Here is a 16158-nt window from a genome sequence, read left to right on the forward strand (position 1 = left end):
CAGGTGGGGGGCAGCTAGGTGGCGCAGTGGATAAAGCACCGGCCTTGGATTCAGGAGGACCTGAGTTCAAATCCACCTTCAGACACTTGACACTTACTGGCTGTGTGACTTTGGGCAAGTCACTTAACCCTCATTGCCCCACCAGAATAAATAAATAAATAGAATAATCCAGGTGAGAAGCAATGAGGGCCTGAACTAGGGCAGAGGCTGTGTGAATGAACAGAAAGGAAGTAAGGTTAGGGAATCCTGGAAAGCTGTCAGAGTTAGCTATAACATAGGAACCAGGGGCACTGTACGTGGTGGCAGGTAAGATTGGCAGTAGACAGCAAGCATAGAGTTCCAGACAGGCAGAATGTACAGCAGGAGGAGCATGGGGAATAGTCATGTTAACTGTGGCCTGGAGCCAGGACTACAGGGGGCAAAGCTGGACTTGAGATCCAAAGGCAAAGATTTAGGCACAAGGAGACAGACAAGACAAAGTCTTAGTTATCAAGTAACTGTGTCATTGCCCACACTCCTGATATCACAGAACATCAGAGTTAAACACTGATCAGAGGAACTTCAAAATCATCTGATCCAACCAACTTATTTTACAAAACTGTGTCCCAAAGACCTCTTCCCCTGGTCAGAAGGACTATTTAATCTCTATTTCTCACTAAGGCTCATCTTCTCTCTATGTTCTTTACTCTACTCCCTCTTACCTCCTCCTATATTTTACTTCAGCAATAATCCCTTTACTTCATACATTGCAATAGCCCTTTCTCTAAAGGTTCTTTTCCATCTGTTTACAAACATGTTCAGTTCTCCCAAACCCTAAAGAAATCCACCCATGTTACCTCTCTCTCTTATCACTACACATAAAGCTATTTAAAAAAATTTACAGGGGCAGCTAGGTGGCACAGTGGATAGAGCACCGGCCCTGGAGTCCCGAGTACCTGAGTTCAAATCTGACCTCAGACACTTAACACTTACTAGCTGTGTGACGCTGGGCAAGTCACTTAACCCCAATTGCCTCACTTAAAAAAAAAAAATTTACAACCAGTTATCAGTCTCTATACTCAACAATGTCTACTGCAACTGTTCTCTAATAACTGTTTCACTAATAACCAATTGTCATTTTCAGTGGACTTTTCTCAATCCTCATCCTTCCTGAAGAGTATAACCCAGATTTGGGGGGAGGGAGGGAGATTTTTTTTGCACTATTTTCTATTTTTTAAATTTTTTAAATTAAATTATATTTTATTTTCCATGTTCTCTTCCATTTCCCTTAATCATTAAGAAGGTAAGAAAAAAACAAAAGCCCTGTTACGAATACATATAGTCAAGCAAAACAAATTCCCACATTGGCCATTTACCATCTGTTCTTACTGTGTCGTCTTAATAAATAACTTGGCCAAAAAGCTCATTGAATCAACAGTCACATGAAAAATGCCCCAAATTGTTATTAATTGAAGAAATTCAAATTTAAACAACTCTGTGGTTCCACCTAGCATTCATCAGATTGGCAAAGATGACATAAAGGGGAAATGATCATTGTTGGAGGGCTTGAGGGAAGACAAGCACCTTATTACACTGATGGTAGAGCTGGGAATTAATCCAGCCATTCTGAATGGCAACTTGGAAATAGACCTCAAAAATCACTGAACTATGCATCCCCTTTGATTCAGCTATAGCACTACAAGGCTTATGCCCCTTTAAAAAACCCATAGAGGTAAATAACCATATGTGCAAAAATACTTATAGGGGGCAGCTAGGTGGTGCAGTGGATAGAGCACTGGCCCTGGATTCAGGAGGACCTGAGTTCAAATCACACTAGCTGTGTGACCCTGGGCAAGTCACTTAACCCTCATTGACCCGCAAAAAAAAAAAAAATATATATATATATATATATATATAATAAGTAAGTTTAAAAAAAAAGAAAAGAAATAATGAAAGAAATTATTTCAGATAAAACTAGATAGAGTTTAGGAACTAATGCAGAAGGAAGTAAACTTGAACAAAACAAGGAGAATGATTTATACAGTAACAACAGCATTGGAAAAAACAATAATTGGGACAAATTGAATCAACAACCAACCATGATTCCAGAAGAATGAAGATGAAGCGTGCCTCCAACCTCTTGGTGGAGAGATGATGGACACAAGGTACAGAATTACATATACAATTTTGGACATGGATAACATGGATTTATTTTGCTTGACTATCCTTTATATGGTGTTTCCCCTTTTATATTGGGATTACATATTATATTTATGTTAGAATTTTGTTTTCCCTGTTACAGTAAGGGGAGGACTAGTGAAGGGAGGTAGTTATTGAAAATGTTGCCCCTGTCAGAAGCAAAACACTTTTGAGGAGGGATAGGGTAAAAGAAGATAGAATATAGAGTAAATATCATGGGGAGCAAATAGGATAGAGGGGAAAACAGTTAGCAAGGGTAACTGGGGGAAAAAATTGAAGCAGAGGCAAGAACAATGTAAGATGAGGGTGATGATGAAGATGACAATGATGGTACTTTGCTGGGCTATTGTGAAGAAAATTCATTGTCAGGTATTAGGTACTATATAAATGTTAGCCATTATTGTTGTTGCAATAATCAACCTCATGGGTTTTTTGTAAGGAAATATCTCTTTAAAGTACTGTATATAGTTTACCATTAACAAAAAAAAGATAAGCAGGATGCTATCAGAATAACCTGGAAAGACTTGCATGAGCTGATACAAAGTGAAATGTACTGTATACAAAATAACAACAATATTGTAAGATGATCTACTATGAATGACTTAGTTATTTTCAGCAATGCAATGATCCAAGACAACTCTGAAGGACTTATGAAAAATGCAATCCATCTACAGAGAAAGAACTTAAGGTATCTGAATACAGGTGGAAATATGTTTTGTTGTTGCTAGTTCCTTTTTCTAAAGTTTTTTTTTTGTCTGCTATGTTTTGCACGACTGCACATGTATAACTTATATTGAATTGCTTGAGTTCTTAAGGTGGGGTAGGGAGGGAGGAAGAGAATTTGGAACACAAAGTTTTAAAAATCAATGTTACAATTTGTTTTTACATGTAAGGTGGGGGAAAATTCTAAATTAATTAATGAATTTTTAAAAAGATGCTGCCTCCAAAAAAATCAAGACAAAAAGAAATAAAACAAGATCACTGAAGCATCTGTAAAATGCACAGAGGGGGAACAGAAGGAAGTTCATAGGGGAACAGGGAAATAGAAAAGCTCAGGAAGTAATACATTGAATTTATTATATACATATATATACATACATACACGCACACATATATATCAATGGAAGCTGTGCTTACTAGATTCACACTTTCATATATAAGCCTCTTTTCTCTTCTACTTTGTATATAGAAATATTCACTTTTGTGCTCATTAAATTTGGAATAAAAATAAAATCAAATTATCTTTTAAAAAACTCATTGAGGGACAGCTAGGTGGTGCAGTGGATAGAGCACTGGCCCTGGATTCAGGAGTACCTGAGGTCAAATCTGGCCTCAGACACTTGACACTTACTAGCTGTGTGACCCTGGGCAAGTCACTTAACCCCCATTGCCCCGCAAAAAAAACCCAAAACAACAACAATAACAACAAAATCCCCAAAACTCATTGAGTTAAAAAAAAAGAGAGAGAGAGGGACAGCTAGGTGGTGCTGCAGTGGATAAAGCACCAGCCCTGGGATTCAGGAGGATCTGAGTTCAAATCCAGATTCAGACATACTTACTAGCTAGTGACCCTAGGCAAATCACTTAGCCCTCATTGCCTCACAAAAAACAAACAAAAAAAACCCCCTCATTGAGTTAATAGGAAACACACACTTGGGGGCTCGTGAGTGACAGCACTAGAAAACCACATTCTCATGATTACCCCCCTAGAACCACAAGAGAAAATAGTCCACCACTACTCTAGGTCCCCAACCTTCTAATGCAAGTGTGACTTTTGAAGTGGTGAGCATAAAGTAAGTGTTGCACTGGAGATAAATTGGTGTAGGGGTGGGGGGTTCTCTTCTTTGTTTTAGACTATAATTGAACAGTCAGTTTTCTGATATTTCTCCTATATGTCAGATCAGTCGTGACGAATTTTACACCAGAGTGGAGGATGAACTGAATGGAGAGAGACTAGTGACAGAGAAACCAACCAACAGTATGTCTTTTTTTTTTTTTTGCAGGGCAATGAGGGTTAAGTGACTTGCCCAGGGTCACACAGCTAGTTAAGTGTCAAGTGTCTGAGGCCGGATTTGAACTCAGGTACTCCTGCATCCAGGGCCAGTGCTTTATCCACTACGACACCTAGCTGCCCCAACAGTATGTCTTAATAGACCAATAGTCTTGGTGAGGGCCTATACCAGCATGGTGGCAATGTAAAAATGAAAAAGTGTATATGAGAGATATTAAGAAGGTAAAATCAGCAGGACTTAGAAACAGATTGAATAAGAGGGATGAGAATGAGGAGTGAGGATGATACCTAGCTTTTGAGCTTGAGTGACTGGAAATATGGTGGTGCCAGTATTAGGGAAGTTATAAAGAGCGAAAGGTTTTTTGGGGGGTGAATGAGTTCAGTTTTTGGCATGCTGTGTTTAAGATGTCTACAGGACATCGAGTTTGAGATATTCAATAAGCAACTGGAGATTCAAAACTGGAGATCAGGAGATAGGTTAGGGCTGGAGAAGTAGAACAGAGAATCTAAGTAGAGACAATAATTAAATCCATGAGGGGATGGGGGGGGTGCAGCTAGGTGGTACAGTGGATGAAGCACCAGCCCTGGATTCAGGAGGCCCTGATTTCAAATCTGGCCTCAGACACTTGATACTTACTAGCTGTGTGACCTTGGGCAAGTCACTTAACCCTCATTGCCCTGCCCCCCCCCAAATTAAATCCATGGGAACTGATGAGATCACCGAGTGAAATAGTAGAAATAGAAAAGCCCCATAGGCCTTAGGGTACAGTGGTAAAGTAGATGGTAATTCTTTGTCTGTTATATCATTTCCCCTGAAAAAAGCATATCAGTTTCTGAAGTTGATCCATTTGACAAAGCCAAGGACTTTGGTGACAAGAACTTTATTTTTAGTTTTTAGTAACTGTAGCTTTAAATACCTGCAGGAGCATTTCCCAGGCTGAATCTCCCCAGGGGTTGCTTCCCAGTGTGGAGGCTGAGGACACTGGGCTGGAAGCATTGTTATTCCCAAGGCCCTTGGATTCATGGTTTGGGGCTGTCTCCATTAGGATATGAGAGGAGATGGTAGTCAAAATTGTAGTAATGGTAGTCTGACTTGGCTGGAATATGCTGTCTTCTACCTCTTCCTCAAGGCACCCTGCTTCTTCAACTAGGCTGGTTTGCCTGAGACGTGTGTGTGTGTGTGTGTGTGTGTGTGTGTGTGTGTGTGTGTGTGTGTGTGTGTGTGTGTGTGTGTGTGTGTGTAGGGAGGTTGGTTGGGATGACTGGCCCCTCCTCCACAGGAGTTGCTTCCCCAGATGACAGCTGTGAAGACTTAGTTGGAATCTGGACTGGTGGTCTATGAAGTGCTACCACTCCCAGGGCTCCTGCCTGTTGGTGGCAATTGATCAGCAGTTGTTGCTGTCACTGATGATAAAGGTGGGATGAAGAAGGTAACAGGATTAGATCCTAGAAAGAAGAGTCTGAAAAAGCCTCAGTAGAGAGGTAACTAGGGTTCCCAACAAGTAATTAACAATCCAGTATTATAGCATGTATTGTTAATTGCACCACCAACCTATGTTAGCACAATGTGACTTTTTTTAGTGGGATCTAAAAATGATAGTTGGGTTGATAAACTCCTAACAGAATAATGGGAAAACCATTGAAGATGCTTCAGAATAGACAATGAAACATATCTCCCTCCTCTTGAAAGAGAGCTATAGGATTGCAAGCATAGACTGTGGTATGTATTTTAGGATACAGTCTCTATATTGAATGTTTTTTCTTTAATTTTTTCTTCATCACAAGGAAGGGTTCAGGGGCAGCTAGGTGGCACAGTGGATAAAGCACTGGCCCTGGATTCAGGAGGACCTGAGTTCTAATCCAGCCTCAGACACTTGACACTTACTAGCTGTGTAACCCTGGGCAAGTCACTTAACCCCAATTGCCTCACACAAAAAAATACATACAACAACAACAACAACAACCAAACCAAACAAAAACAAAACAAAAAAACAAGGAAGGGTTCAGTGGGAGTAGGGAAGATAATTGTGATGTAAAGATAAAAGGCATTAAGAAACCATATTTTAAAATAATACTACTATTAATAAATAACACTTTCCTCAGCATGGTGATTTGGATATTTTGATCACTAGAGTTATGCCTTAAGCATTTTGGCTCTAGCTCAATGCTTTCTGGATAGCTGAACCTTCCTGTCAAACAGGGTATGTTACCCACCCCCCCAAAAAAAGTATTTAATTTTGCTTAACCCCAAGAAATTTGTGGTTAAGATAGTTGTACCAGATTATCAAATGATGATAAAGCTTTAGAGAAGAGAAAGGATGGGGGCAGCTAGGTGGTGCAGTAGACAAAGCACTGGCCCTGGATTCAGGAGGACCTGACTTCAAATCCGGCCTCAGACACTTGACACTTACTAGCTGTGTGACCCTGGGCAAGTCACTTAACCCTCATTGTCCTGAGAGAGAGACAGAGAGAGAAGAGAAAGAGAAAAGAGAAGAGAAGAGAAGAGAAGAGAAGAGAAGAGAAGAGAAGAGAAGAGAAGAGAAGAGAAGAGAAGAGAAGAGAAGAGAAGAGAAGAGAAGAGAAGAGAAGGGATACCTCTTAATCTGAAGCAATAGAAATAGAGGATGAGAAGAGAAATGCTAAGACAGTTGTGTTTATGAGAGCTCTAAGAAGACAGCCTTGATTTTCTCAGTATAAGGTATAAGGTTTATGCCCTATTAGTGAGGGACAGAAAATGGGAATGGGACTTTTAAGAAAAAGTAAAGGGTCTGAAAGATCCTCAGTGGAGTGAACTTGGGGACCAATAAGAAATCAACACATCCAAAATTATATCGTGCATTGTTAGTCATCACCAAGCCACGTTAGCATGATGTGACTACTTTTAGTGGCATCTAAATGACAGTTAGGTTAATAAATGTAACCTGAAGTTAAATGGCATTTGATTCAGATCTGAAAACAAAGTGGATTTATTGACCTTCCCCTGCTCCCAACTGCTACAGCACTAGTTTGTACTTCTCTTATGGGATTCTACTGTGGTCTGTAGTACTTTGTATCCCTGTGAGTTACTAAGTAGGCATACTTGAAAAATGCAATTTTTTTGTTTTGTCTACATCTGTGATTTTATCAATGTGGGAAAAACTTTCCAGTGTAGAAGCAACCTCCACTGATGCAGATTGGCAACTTCTTGCAACTTACAGTCTTAAAGAGTTGCCTAGGACACCAAAAGGCTAAGTGACTTTCCTATGGTCAATACAGCTTGATTATGACAGAGGCAGATAGACACTGAAGTGGATAGAGCACTGAGCCTGGAGTAAGAAAGACCAGCTCAAATACAGCCTCAGACAGTTATTATTAACTATATGATCCTGGACAAGTCACTAAACCTCTGTTTGCCTCAGCTCAACTGGTTAATGGGGAAAATAATATTATCTACCTCTCAGCACTGTTGTGAGGATAAAATGAGACAATATTTGTAAAGTGATTAGCACAGTGCCTGGTACACAATAGATGCTTAATAAATGTTTCCTTCCTTCCTGACTGCAGGTTTGGTTCTCTGTGCAATACTGGCCCACACTGCATAACAAAAGAATGAATAAAAGTAGTCAAGCTATGAGCAAACAAAAATTTTATAGAAATCAAAAAGGTGATTCATTGCACGGGTACCATAGCTCTTCAGGCATTCTGCCATTACTACCACAAAATTGGCACATGGGTGAAAACTCAGTGGAAATTGCTGCTTAGGGACAGATATTTTGAATCTGTTTTCAAATGTACTATAAATGTTTTGAACACAGACATGTTCTAGTCTTTTTATTAAAGACTCTGCAGCCGTACTTGCTGTAACACTAGGCTTGTGTATAAGAGCTGTTATACCCCAAAACAGTCTAATAATTCAGATTTGATCTCACTACCAAAAAGCAGAGAGAGAATAGTGTCTGAAAAACCCAGAGAGGGAAGACTATCTAGGAGGAGAAGATGGTCAGCAGTGCCAAATGCTACAAAGAGGTCAAGAAGGATAAAGATTGAGAAAAGGCCATCCTATCTGGCAGTTGTGATTACTGGTAATTTAGGAAAGAACATTTTCATTTAGTGATGAGGTTGGAAGCCAGATTACAAAGGATGGGGAAGTGAATGAAAGAAGTGGAGGTAAGGAGAAGAGAGATAGCTAGGACTTTGGCTGTGATAGAAAAGAAGGGCCAATATATAGGCCAATAACTTGAGAGGATGGAAGGGTCAAGAGAGGATTTCTAAAGGATGGAGGAGACCTGAGATTGTAAGGCTCAAGGAAGGAACCAGTAAATATAGGAAGGAACTGAAGATTAGAGAGAGGAGCACTTTGCCCAAGGTTTCTGGAGGGAAGGTGATCAAAGGAATTCGTTGTGTTAAGAGCTGCCTCTTCATCAAAAACTGGAGGAGAGAAGGGGGGCATCATGCCAATGGGTTTTGAGATGTAGAGGAGGGAAAAAGAGGGATCTCACAATGAATGGCCTCTTATTTTTTCTGTAAAGTATAAGGTGAGGTCTTCGGGTGGGAGGTCTGAGGTGAAAATGTTTTAGAATAGTCACAGAAGGCAGTATGATAAAGACCCAATTAGGGAAGAGAAAAAGGATTGCTTGGTTGTAGCAAGTCTCCAATTGAGATTAGATAACATGAATTTGTAGTGGAACCTGTCAGCAAAGTTGTCTGACTTCTTCCAGCTCCTTTTAGTGGTGCTGGGTATTTGAAGTCTGGATACCAGAATTCAAATCCTGACTTTGCCATTTATTATTACGATTGGTCAAGTCACTTAAACTTCCAGCCAGTGTAAAATGAAGTGGTTGTTCTAGATGGCCTCTGAGGTTCCTTTCTTATCCAAATGTATGACCCCAAGAATTTCCTCCTTTGCCTCCCAGTTCCCTCCTTTAAAGCTCCGTGAAGGGTAGAGGCTGTTTCACTTTTGGTTTTGTAGTGGATCTAGCATTCCAGTGCCTGGCACATAGTAGGCCCTTAATTACTACTTGTTAATCAGGGCATCTCTAGAGTTCTTTCCAGATTTCAAATTCTAAAATTCGAAACCCCTGTTACTCCTTAATCTGATCTCAGGTACTGTACAGCATGATTTAAAAGGGCATGAATCTTCTCTAAGACTTTAATCTTAAACATCAAACTGGAGAATAAAGAAAATATTGAACCGAAACACAGGATGATACCAGGGCAAACCCAGCCCTGTACTGCTAGGAAATCAAACCAAAGCCCCAAAACCTCAAAGCCTTTTCCTTCCTGCCATCCTTAGTGACACAAGACATTGTGGGGCTTTCTCTGGCTTGAAGTCTCAACCTGTGGGGCCCCAGGGCTGATCCCTGAAGCAATGGGGCCTACGGGGAGCCTGGGCCACCTGGGTTCTGCCCTCAGCTGTGGGATAGCCTGAAACAGGACGTTTTCCCCAGCGGGAGGCGGCCCCCAAAAGGAGGCCCCGCAGAGATGCTGTGTGAGGAGAAGGACAAAATGGAAGGGAAAGTGCTTTGAATGCTAGGGCCCGCCTCCGCCCCACACGGTTTGGAGCCCCAAGCCAGGCTTTCTTTCCCCACCTCCCGCCGCCAATGAGGAAGGGCTCGCTTTCCCTCCCTTTCTCCCCTCTCTTCCCGGGCCCCATCTCAAAGCAACGCCCCCGGGCCCAGGCGAGGCGCCGCGGCAGCAGCCGAGCGGCGGGGAGGGGGGCTCGAGCCCTGCCTCCGCCCGAGCCGCGCCTCCCGCGCATGCGCCGCCGCGCCACTCGGCCCCGGAGGAGGTGCCTCGGCGACCAATCGGAGCTCCCGGCGCGCCGAGAACGTGCCCACGCTACTCGGGGTCGGCTGCGTGCGAGGGGAGGGGGGCGACGTCACAGTGCTAGGCTGGAGCCCCGTCTCTCCTCGAATGAAAGGAAACAACCTCCGGCGGCTTCGAACTGCTCCCGAGCCGCCGCCGCAGGAGCCCCGCCGCCCGAGCCCGCTCCCGATCGCTTCCGCTCGCTCCGCCGGCCCTGCCCCGTTCCTGGGCCCAGTCGGTGAGTTGCCCGCGCGCGCCTGCCCCCCGGCCCGCCCGCGCGCCGGCAGTGCCTACCCCGAGGCCCCAAGTCCCGCTCCCGGGAGTTGGAGGAGGAGGAGGAGGAGGATGGCGGCCGCCGCCCCTGCCCCTGCTGCGGGGGGACTCTCGGTGGGCTCCGCCGCATTGTGCAGGACCCCGGGACCGAGCCTTAGCGGCCTCTTGCAGGAGGGGCCCAGGCGGGGGGACGGGGAGCCGAGAAGGGGGCGTTTCGGGGGGTGGGGAGGACGGGTGCCCAGGTAGAGGGGTGCTCGCCCTTTTGGAGGGAGAACCTGGGGGGCTCTGGGCTCTTGGGGAGGGGAGGGTCCCGGCCTGCGGGAGTGCGCGGGGGACAGGGGGGACGGGTGGGGGAGGGGCCGGCCCGGGGGAAGGAGAGATGAAAAGAAACTATTGGGGGGAAGGTCTAGTTTCATGCGTGAATCGGGGAGGTCCTGACTTTTGCTAAGGGTTCAGGGATCATCCTGGGTTTTAGGGGAGTTGGATGTAAGCTAGGGGGAAGGGGGGAGCTGAAGCAGGGATGGGGGGGGATCCTTCTGTGCGGGCTCACAGCAAGTCTGCGAGAGTTCCTCGAGGCCCCAATGTGGGGAGAGGTGTCATTAGTGAAAGGGGCCGCTATCCAGGTAAGTAGCATCGAGTGAAAGGCGCCTGATTTGGGATCCTGGTGCGTTTGAGCGTCTCTTTTTTTTGTCAAGGAGCCTGTTCTGTGTGAGACATTGTAATTGTTGTCTCCGAGAAATCGCACCCCCCCCTTTCCCCTTTTGGTGGTCTTTACTGACTCTAGAGTCAACCTCAGTCATACATTTGGGGCTGCTTCGAGCTCTCTTTGTATTTCTGGGTTCTTAACTGGAAAATCCTCCCACTTGTCCTCTGAGCAACTGCAGAAGACAAGTAAAGAAAATCTGATACTAACCAGCCCTCCAAATTCAAAGGCCCTTCCGGTACATTTTATTCATTTAGCACATTTTTTCGTACCCACAAGTTTCCTCTGAATTAAGCTTCTCCGTAGTTGAAAATCTTACAATCACGTTTACATGTTGCTTTTACCTATCTGCCCTACAGCTTTATTTTTCATGAGACTTCTAATTCATCTGGATCCAAAAATCATATGGTAAAAGTCCAATAAATGTTTGTTTAATTTCACTGAAAATAAAGATTAGACTTAATGTGATTCCCGGGCACTGAATAAACTGATTCTGTGCTCTTGGAGCTGATGCTGGACTCCTGAATATTCTCCTTGATGTTTGGTTTACTTGCGGTACCAGGGTGCTACACAATGATCTAGGGAAATCACAAAAGCACTGATTTGCTTCAGTCTAACTGATCTAGCTCTTAATTATTTTCCAGACATTTAAATGATGTTTTGCAGTAAACAGTTGTAAGGCAAACAGTTAAAAGGACATTGAAGAGCAAAACTTTTAAAGAAAAAGGTTCAGTCACAGGGTGAGAACATCCAACTTTGAGCTTTATATGCGCACACACACACACACACACACACACACACACACGCTTTTGGGACTAAAAATAAATTCCCATCTGGCTATGAACCCCTTAATATAGGTTCTTGGCAAGCCCCCAGACCTTCCTAGGTAGAGATCACAAATGTAGTGCTGTGAGCACAAAATCTGTATTTTGTGGCATATTGCTGAGCAGTCATTGTTTCCTCAATAAACTCCTTTTCAGGTTTTACAAGGTGGCTACGAAAATTTTAAAATTTTAATGAAGTCTGTACAATAAGCATTATTCAAGTTAGGGTGGAAAATCCCACTTACTCTATATTTCAGGAAAATAACTTAATTGGTTTGATCCATACTTTGCCTTTTTTTTTTCCTTATGAATCTGAACTGGTTTTAGCTTGTGCTTTTTTTATCTATGAATATTTTTCCTATCAGTTGAATTTATGCCATCAATTTACTCTTTCAGACTTTGTAGTCTTTGATACAAAGAGCAGCAGGCCATCTAAATTATGAGGAAATTGACCTTTTCATAAGCTGGGAGGATTTCAAGACTAGATAAAAGTTACCTTTTTTGAGAATAAAAAGTATCCACTTATTTCCAGTTCCAACTCTTCTTCCTCACAACCCAAAATAATTTTTTATTTGTCATAAGCCATTTTATAGCTAATGATGGGAATTTATAGCAACTACTTTAGAAATTAAATTCAACAAAGATGTCTATATTGTACAGATTAAATTTCTCTTTAATGTAGCATTCTTTCTTTGGGAGGGGAATATGGAGAAATCAGGATGGTGGTTTTAGAATGATTGCTTAGGATAAAAAAAAAAGTTAATTTAGAATTTGACCATTAGATAGAAAATCTTGGGGTAATTTCTAAATTTTGCTGTTTTACAAAAACATACGATAGATAATTTAAAGATTTTGGCAGCCATACATAAACAGGCTAAAGCAACTGTATACATACTTACATGAGCAAATGTACAAATACTTTTGTTTCTCTTTTATATTCTTTTTTTATTTTAGGATTGATTTCCATAAGTTTCAAAGTCTATCAGTGGTGCCATGAATAAACCACTTTTATAAATCATTAGTAATGCCATTTAAAAAATTGTGATGTTAGTAAGTTTGATTTAAGCTCCTAAAACAGAAACTATTAGTTCCTTCTAAGTTTCAAATGTAAAGGAAAACTACAAATAAACCATGAGAAAAGAACAATGATTCTTTCTGTCATACTTCAATCTTTGCTACAATATTTTAGTTTTTTTATAATGTTGGAAACTGCTACAAAGTTTATTAAAGTAAATAAATTTACCACTACACCCTTCCCCCCCCTCCACACTCCCTCCAAAAAACCCTCTCTTGTTCTCAGGTAAATTGCTTTTCAACAAAGAATAAGATATATTAATGGTGATTTTTTAAAAAAATCTTGAATGAAGTTATATAGGATATGCTATATATTTAGCAAACCATGGACCCTGAACTGTTCAGTTGAATGTAAAATTGTATGTTCTGTGAGATTTGAGATTGTAGAAAATTAATGTAAATCAAAGTCAAAACTTATATGGAATGTTTTCTCCATGATGAAGTTGTGGCACTAAATGGTTTACTTTTCCTCTCTTCCCTTTGTTTCTAAGTATGCCACTTACTATCATTATTTTACTTTAATTAAAATTAAGGTTCATTTGGAAAATTTTTCCACTTATTATTATTGAGGTTTCTGCATTTAGGTCACTGTCATATTTTACCCCTAAGGCCTACCTAATTAACAATAAAGCTGTGAGTCACTGAAAGAGATTACAGTATTGATATATAAATCAGCAAGTTCTAAAATCCTAAATCATTTAGTGTAGCATTATTAACTTCTTTACCATAGAAAAAGAAATACAATGGTGTAAAAATAATTTGCAAAATAAATATTCAAGCTTTTTCTTTAGAATTGAAATTTTGAGTTATTAACAAAATAATTGCAGGAAAGTTGTTATGATTAGTCACCATGTAATAATCATAGTATAATGAGGACCCTTTTTGGGAAAAGGAGTAATGAGATGTTTACCATTAATTTCTTTTTCACAGTATGATCATAAGTGAAGGCTCTGCTGGTCTCTCTGCCTACAAAATTATAGATCTGTATTCTTGTACCATTTCACCTCACACCTTTTAAAAATAGTTTCAAATTAATGTCACTGTGACTTGCTTCCTTATCTCTGAAAGTCTATATAAAGAAAAGATAAATTTATTTCACTTTCATTGTTTTATTGAGACATGAAGCTTAACTCTCTTCTTACTGTGAGTATAGAATGTTAGTCAATTATACTTTTTTGGGTTGTCATTGTATACTATGACCTGGAATTCTTTTTTTCCTCCCAGGGGCACCTCAATTTACTTTTTAAAAAAAATTACTACTTCTGTCAAAAGACATTGACTTATTTTTTTACATCATACACATTTAGGTCAAGTAGATATGCTGTACACAGAATGATGATATATTCCAATTTCCATTGGGCTAAGTGATAGGTTCCCTTCCAGATTTCAAGATTCTAAAATCTTAGTTCAGGAGCTATCTATAAACTTTATCTGGGAAGTGTTCATTTGTAGTGCCTTTTGATTGTGGTAGCATCTTGTGCTTCAATATGAATTTATGTATATATTAGACAGATTTCTCAAAATGAGTGGGTTTTTAAAAATTATATGGCAAATACAAAAGAATTTAGACAAGGAGGCAATTTTAAGATGAAATGAACAGTTGTTGCCTTTTTTATTCTCTGTAGCATTTTTTGAGACTTAAAGTGGCATTCTAAAGGCAATTTAAAAATCATGTCAAGCTCAGTTGGACAGAAAAAAGGGTCTACAAGACAGCGCAAATGTGGCTTTTGTAAATCTAATAGAGACAAAGAATGTGGACAGTTATTGATATCTGAAAACCAGAAGGTGGCAGCACATCACAAATGTATGGTAAGTACAGTAAAACACAAAAAGAAGCCATTCATTAGACTAGGAAAATATTAATTAGTGTTAAAATCTCAACTAACTCTTTCCGGAAATCATAGATGACTGACAACACACTCTTTTGATTAGAAATGTTCCCATGATGGGTTTTGCTATAATGCCTTAATATATAAGAAGCTTTTAAAATGTTGTCTTTTGTATAACTTATAGCTTTTTTCGTCTGCATTGGTGACCTCACACTCTGATAATGAGAGTCTTGGTGGATTTTCTATCGAAGATGTTCAAAAGGAAATAAAAAGAGGCACTAAACTGGTAAGTCAGTATGCACTGCCAAAGATGAAATTTACTCATTTCATAGTATATACAATTATTTGTTAGTTGTGGTGTGCCCTTTAAAAATTCAGCCTTTTTATGGGCCATTGAAACCCAAAGTATGATAAATGCAGTGCAAGAGAGCTTTGAACCTGTGTGTGTGTGTGTGTGTGTGTGTGTATACACACATGTGTATGTATATATGGCTCATTCAGATGGACATAGTGTTCCCATTTTCACAGAAAGAATAAGAATTTGGGGATAGACTAAGTATACTTATAAATTAGCCAATTGATTAGTTTGGTGTAATGTGCAAAATTTTTTATACTAAGCAAGCAGTCAATGTGTGGTTTCTTTTTTCTCATCATGAAATGCTGATGTATTTTGATCTCATAAAATTATTGTGACCAATACAAATGAGAAAGAAATCTAGTTTTACTAAGATGATGTTTATCATTGAATAAAAAACTTAGGATTTTCTAGTGATAGAGGAGGTTATCGAGCAATATTTGTGAAGGTAGCTATTTGAGATTTGAATAACTTCTGGGGATCTTTGGGGAAATTTCTCCAAAGCCATGCTAGTGTAATAAACAAGCAGTCTTTGCTGTCAGTAACAGGAGTGGAGGGTTGTTTTTGCCCATTGTGGTAGAAAAGTAGTGTTATCTTATTTAAAATTTCTGAAATGAAGAAACATTTCCAAGTCATTTCTCTAATAATCTTGACAATTTTACTTAAAAGATCTGCTGTTTCATGTTTGAATATTTCTTGGTTTAATCTCTATTAAAATATGTTGATTGAAAGTGAAATGATTGTGCCTTTCCAGTGTCCGCTCTGCAGTCTGTCTTACATACTGTTGCCAGATTGGTGTTGCTGAAGTTCTGCTCTGCCCAGGTCACTCCCCTGCTCCAGAAGCTTCATTGGTTTCCTGTTGCCTTTAGGATAAAACACCAGATCCTCTGACATTTAAAGCCCTTCATGGGCTGGCTCCAGCCTTCCTTTCCAGCCCAATTTTCCATTATTCCTTGGACTCCCCCCCCCCCTTCCCCCTGGGTTCCAAGCAGACTGGCCCGTTGCTATTTCCTGTACATGACATTCCATCTTTCCCACTCTGGTGCCTTTGCACAGGCTGGCCCTCCTGTTTGGAATGTTCTCTTCCCCCTCCCCTCGGCCTTTTGGGATCCTCAGCTCCCTTTGGA

The 16158-nt window shown here is 40.7% G+C and overlaps 1 protein-coding gene across 4 annotated transcripts in view; it reads left to right on the top strand.

The window, feature by feature from the left end:
• The first annotated feature begins 10024 nt into the window (after positions 1–10024).
• The window catches only part of PHF6 (PHD finger protein 6), a 34366-nt gene continuing 28232 nt past the window's right edge, over positions 10025–16158 (top strand). For 2 of the 4 annotated variants that reach the window (XM_043974214.1, XM_043974217.1), the window contains exons 1-3: positions 10025–10211; positions 14473–14656; positions 14861–14962. In XM_043974214.1, coding sequence (XP_043830149.1) covers positions 14519–14656; positions 14861–14962 — 240 coding nt within the window. In that variant the 5' untranslated portion in view covers positions 10025–10211; positions 14473–14518. Of the gene's footprint in view, positions 10212–10338; positions 10361–11627; positions 11690–14472; positions 14657–14860; positions 14963–16158 lie in introns of those variants that run through there. The other 2 variants (XM_043974216.1, XM_043974215.1) reach the window with 2 other exon arrangements.

Source organism: Dromiciops gliroides, chromosome X (assembly GCF_019393635.1).
Source record: "Dromiciops gliroides isolate mDroGli1 chromosome X, mDroGli1.pri, whole genome shotgun sequence".
In the NCBI taxonomy this organism is placed as follows: domain Eukaryota; kingdom Metazoa; phylum Chordata; class Mammalia; order Microbiotheria; family Microbiotheriidae; genus Dromiciops; species Dromiciops gliroides.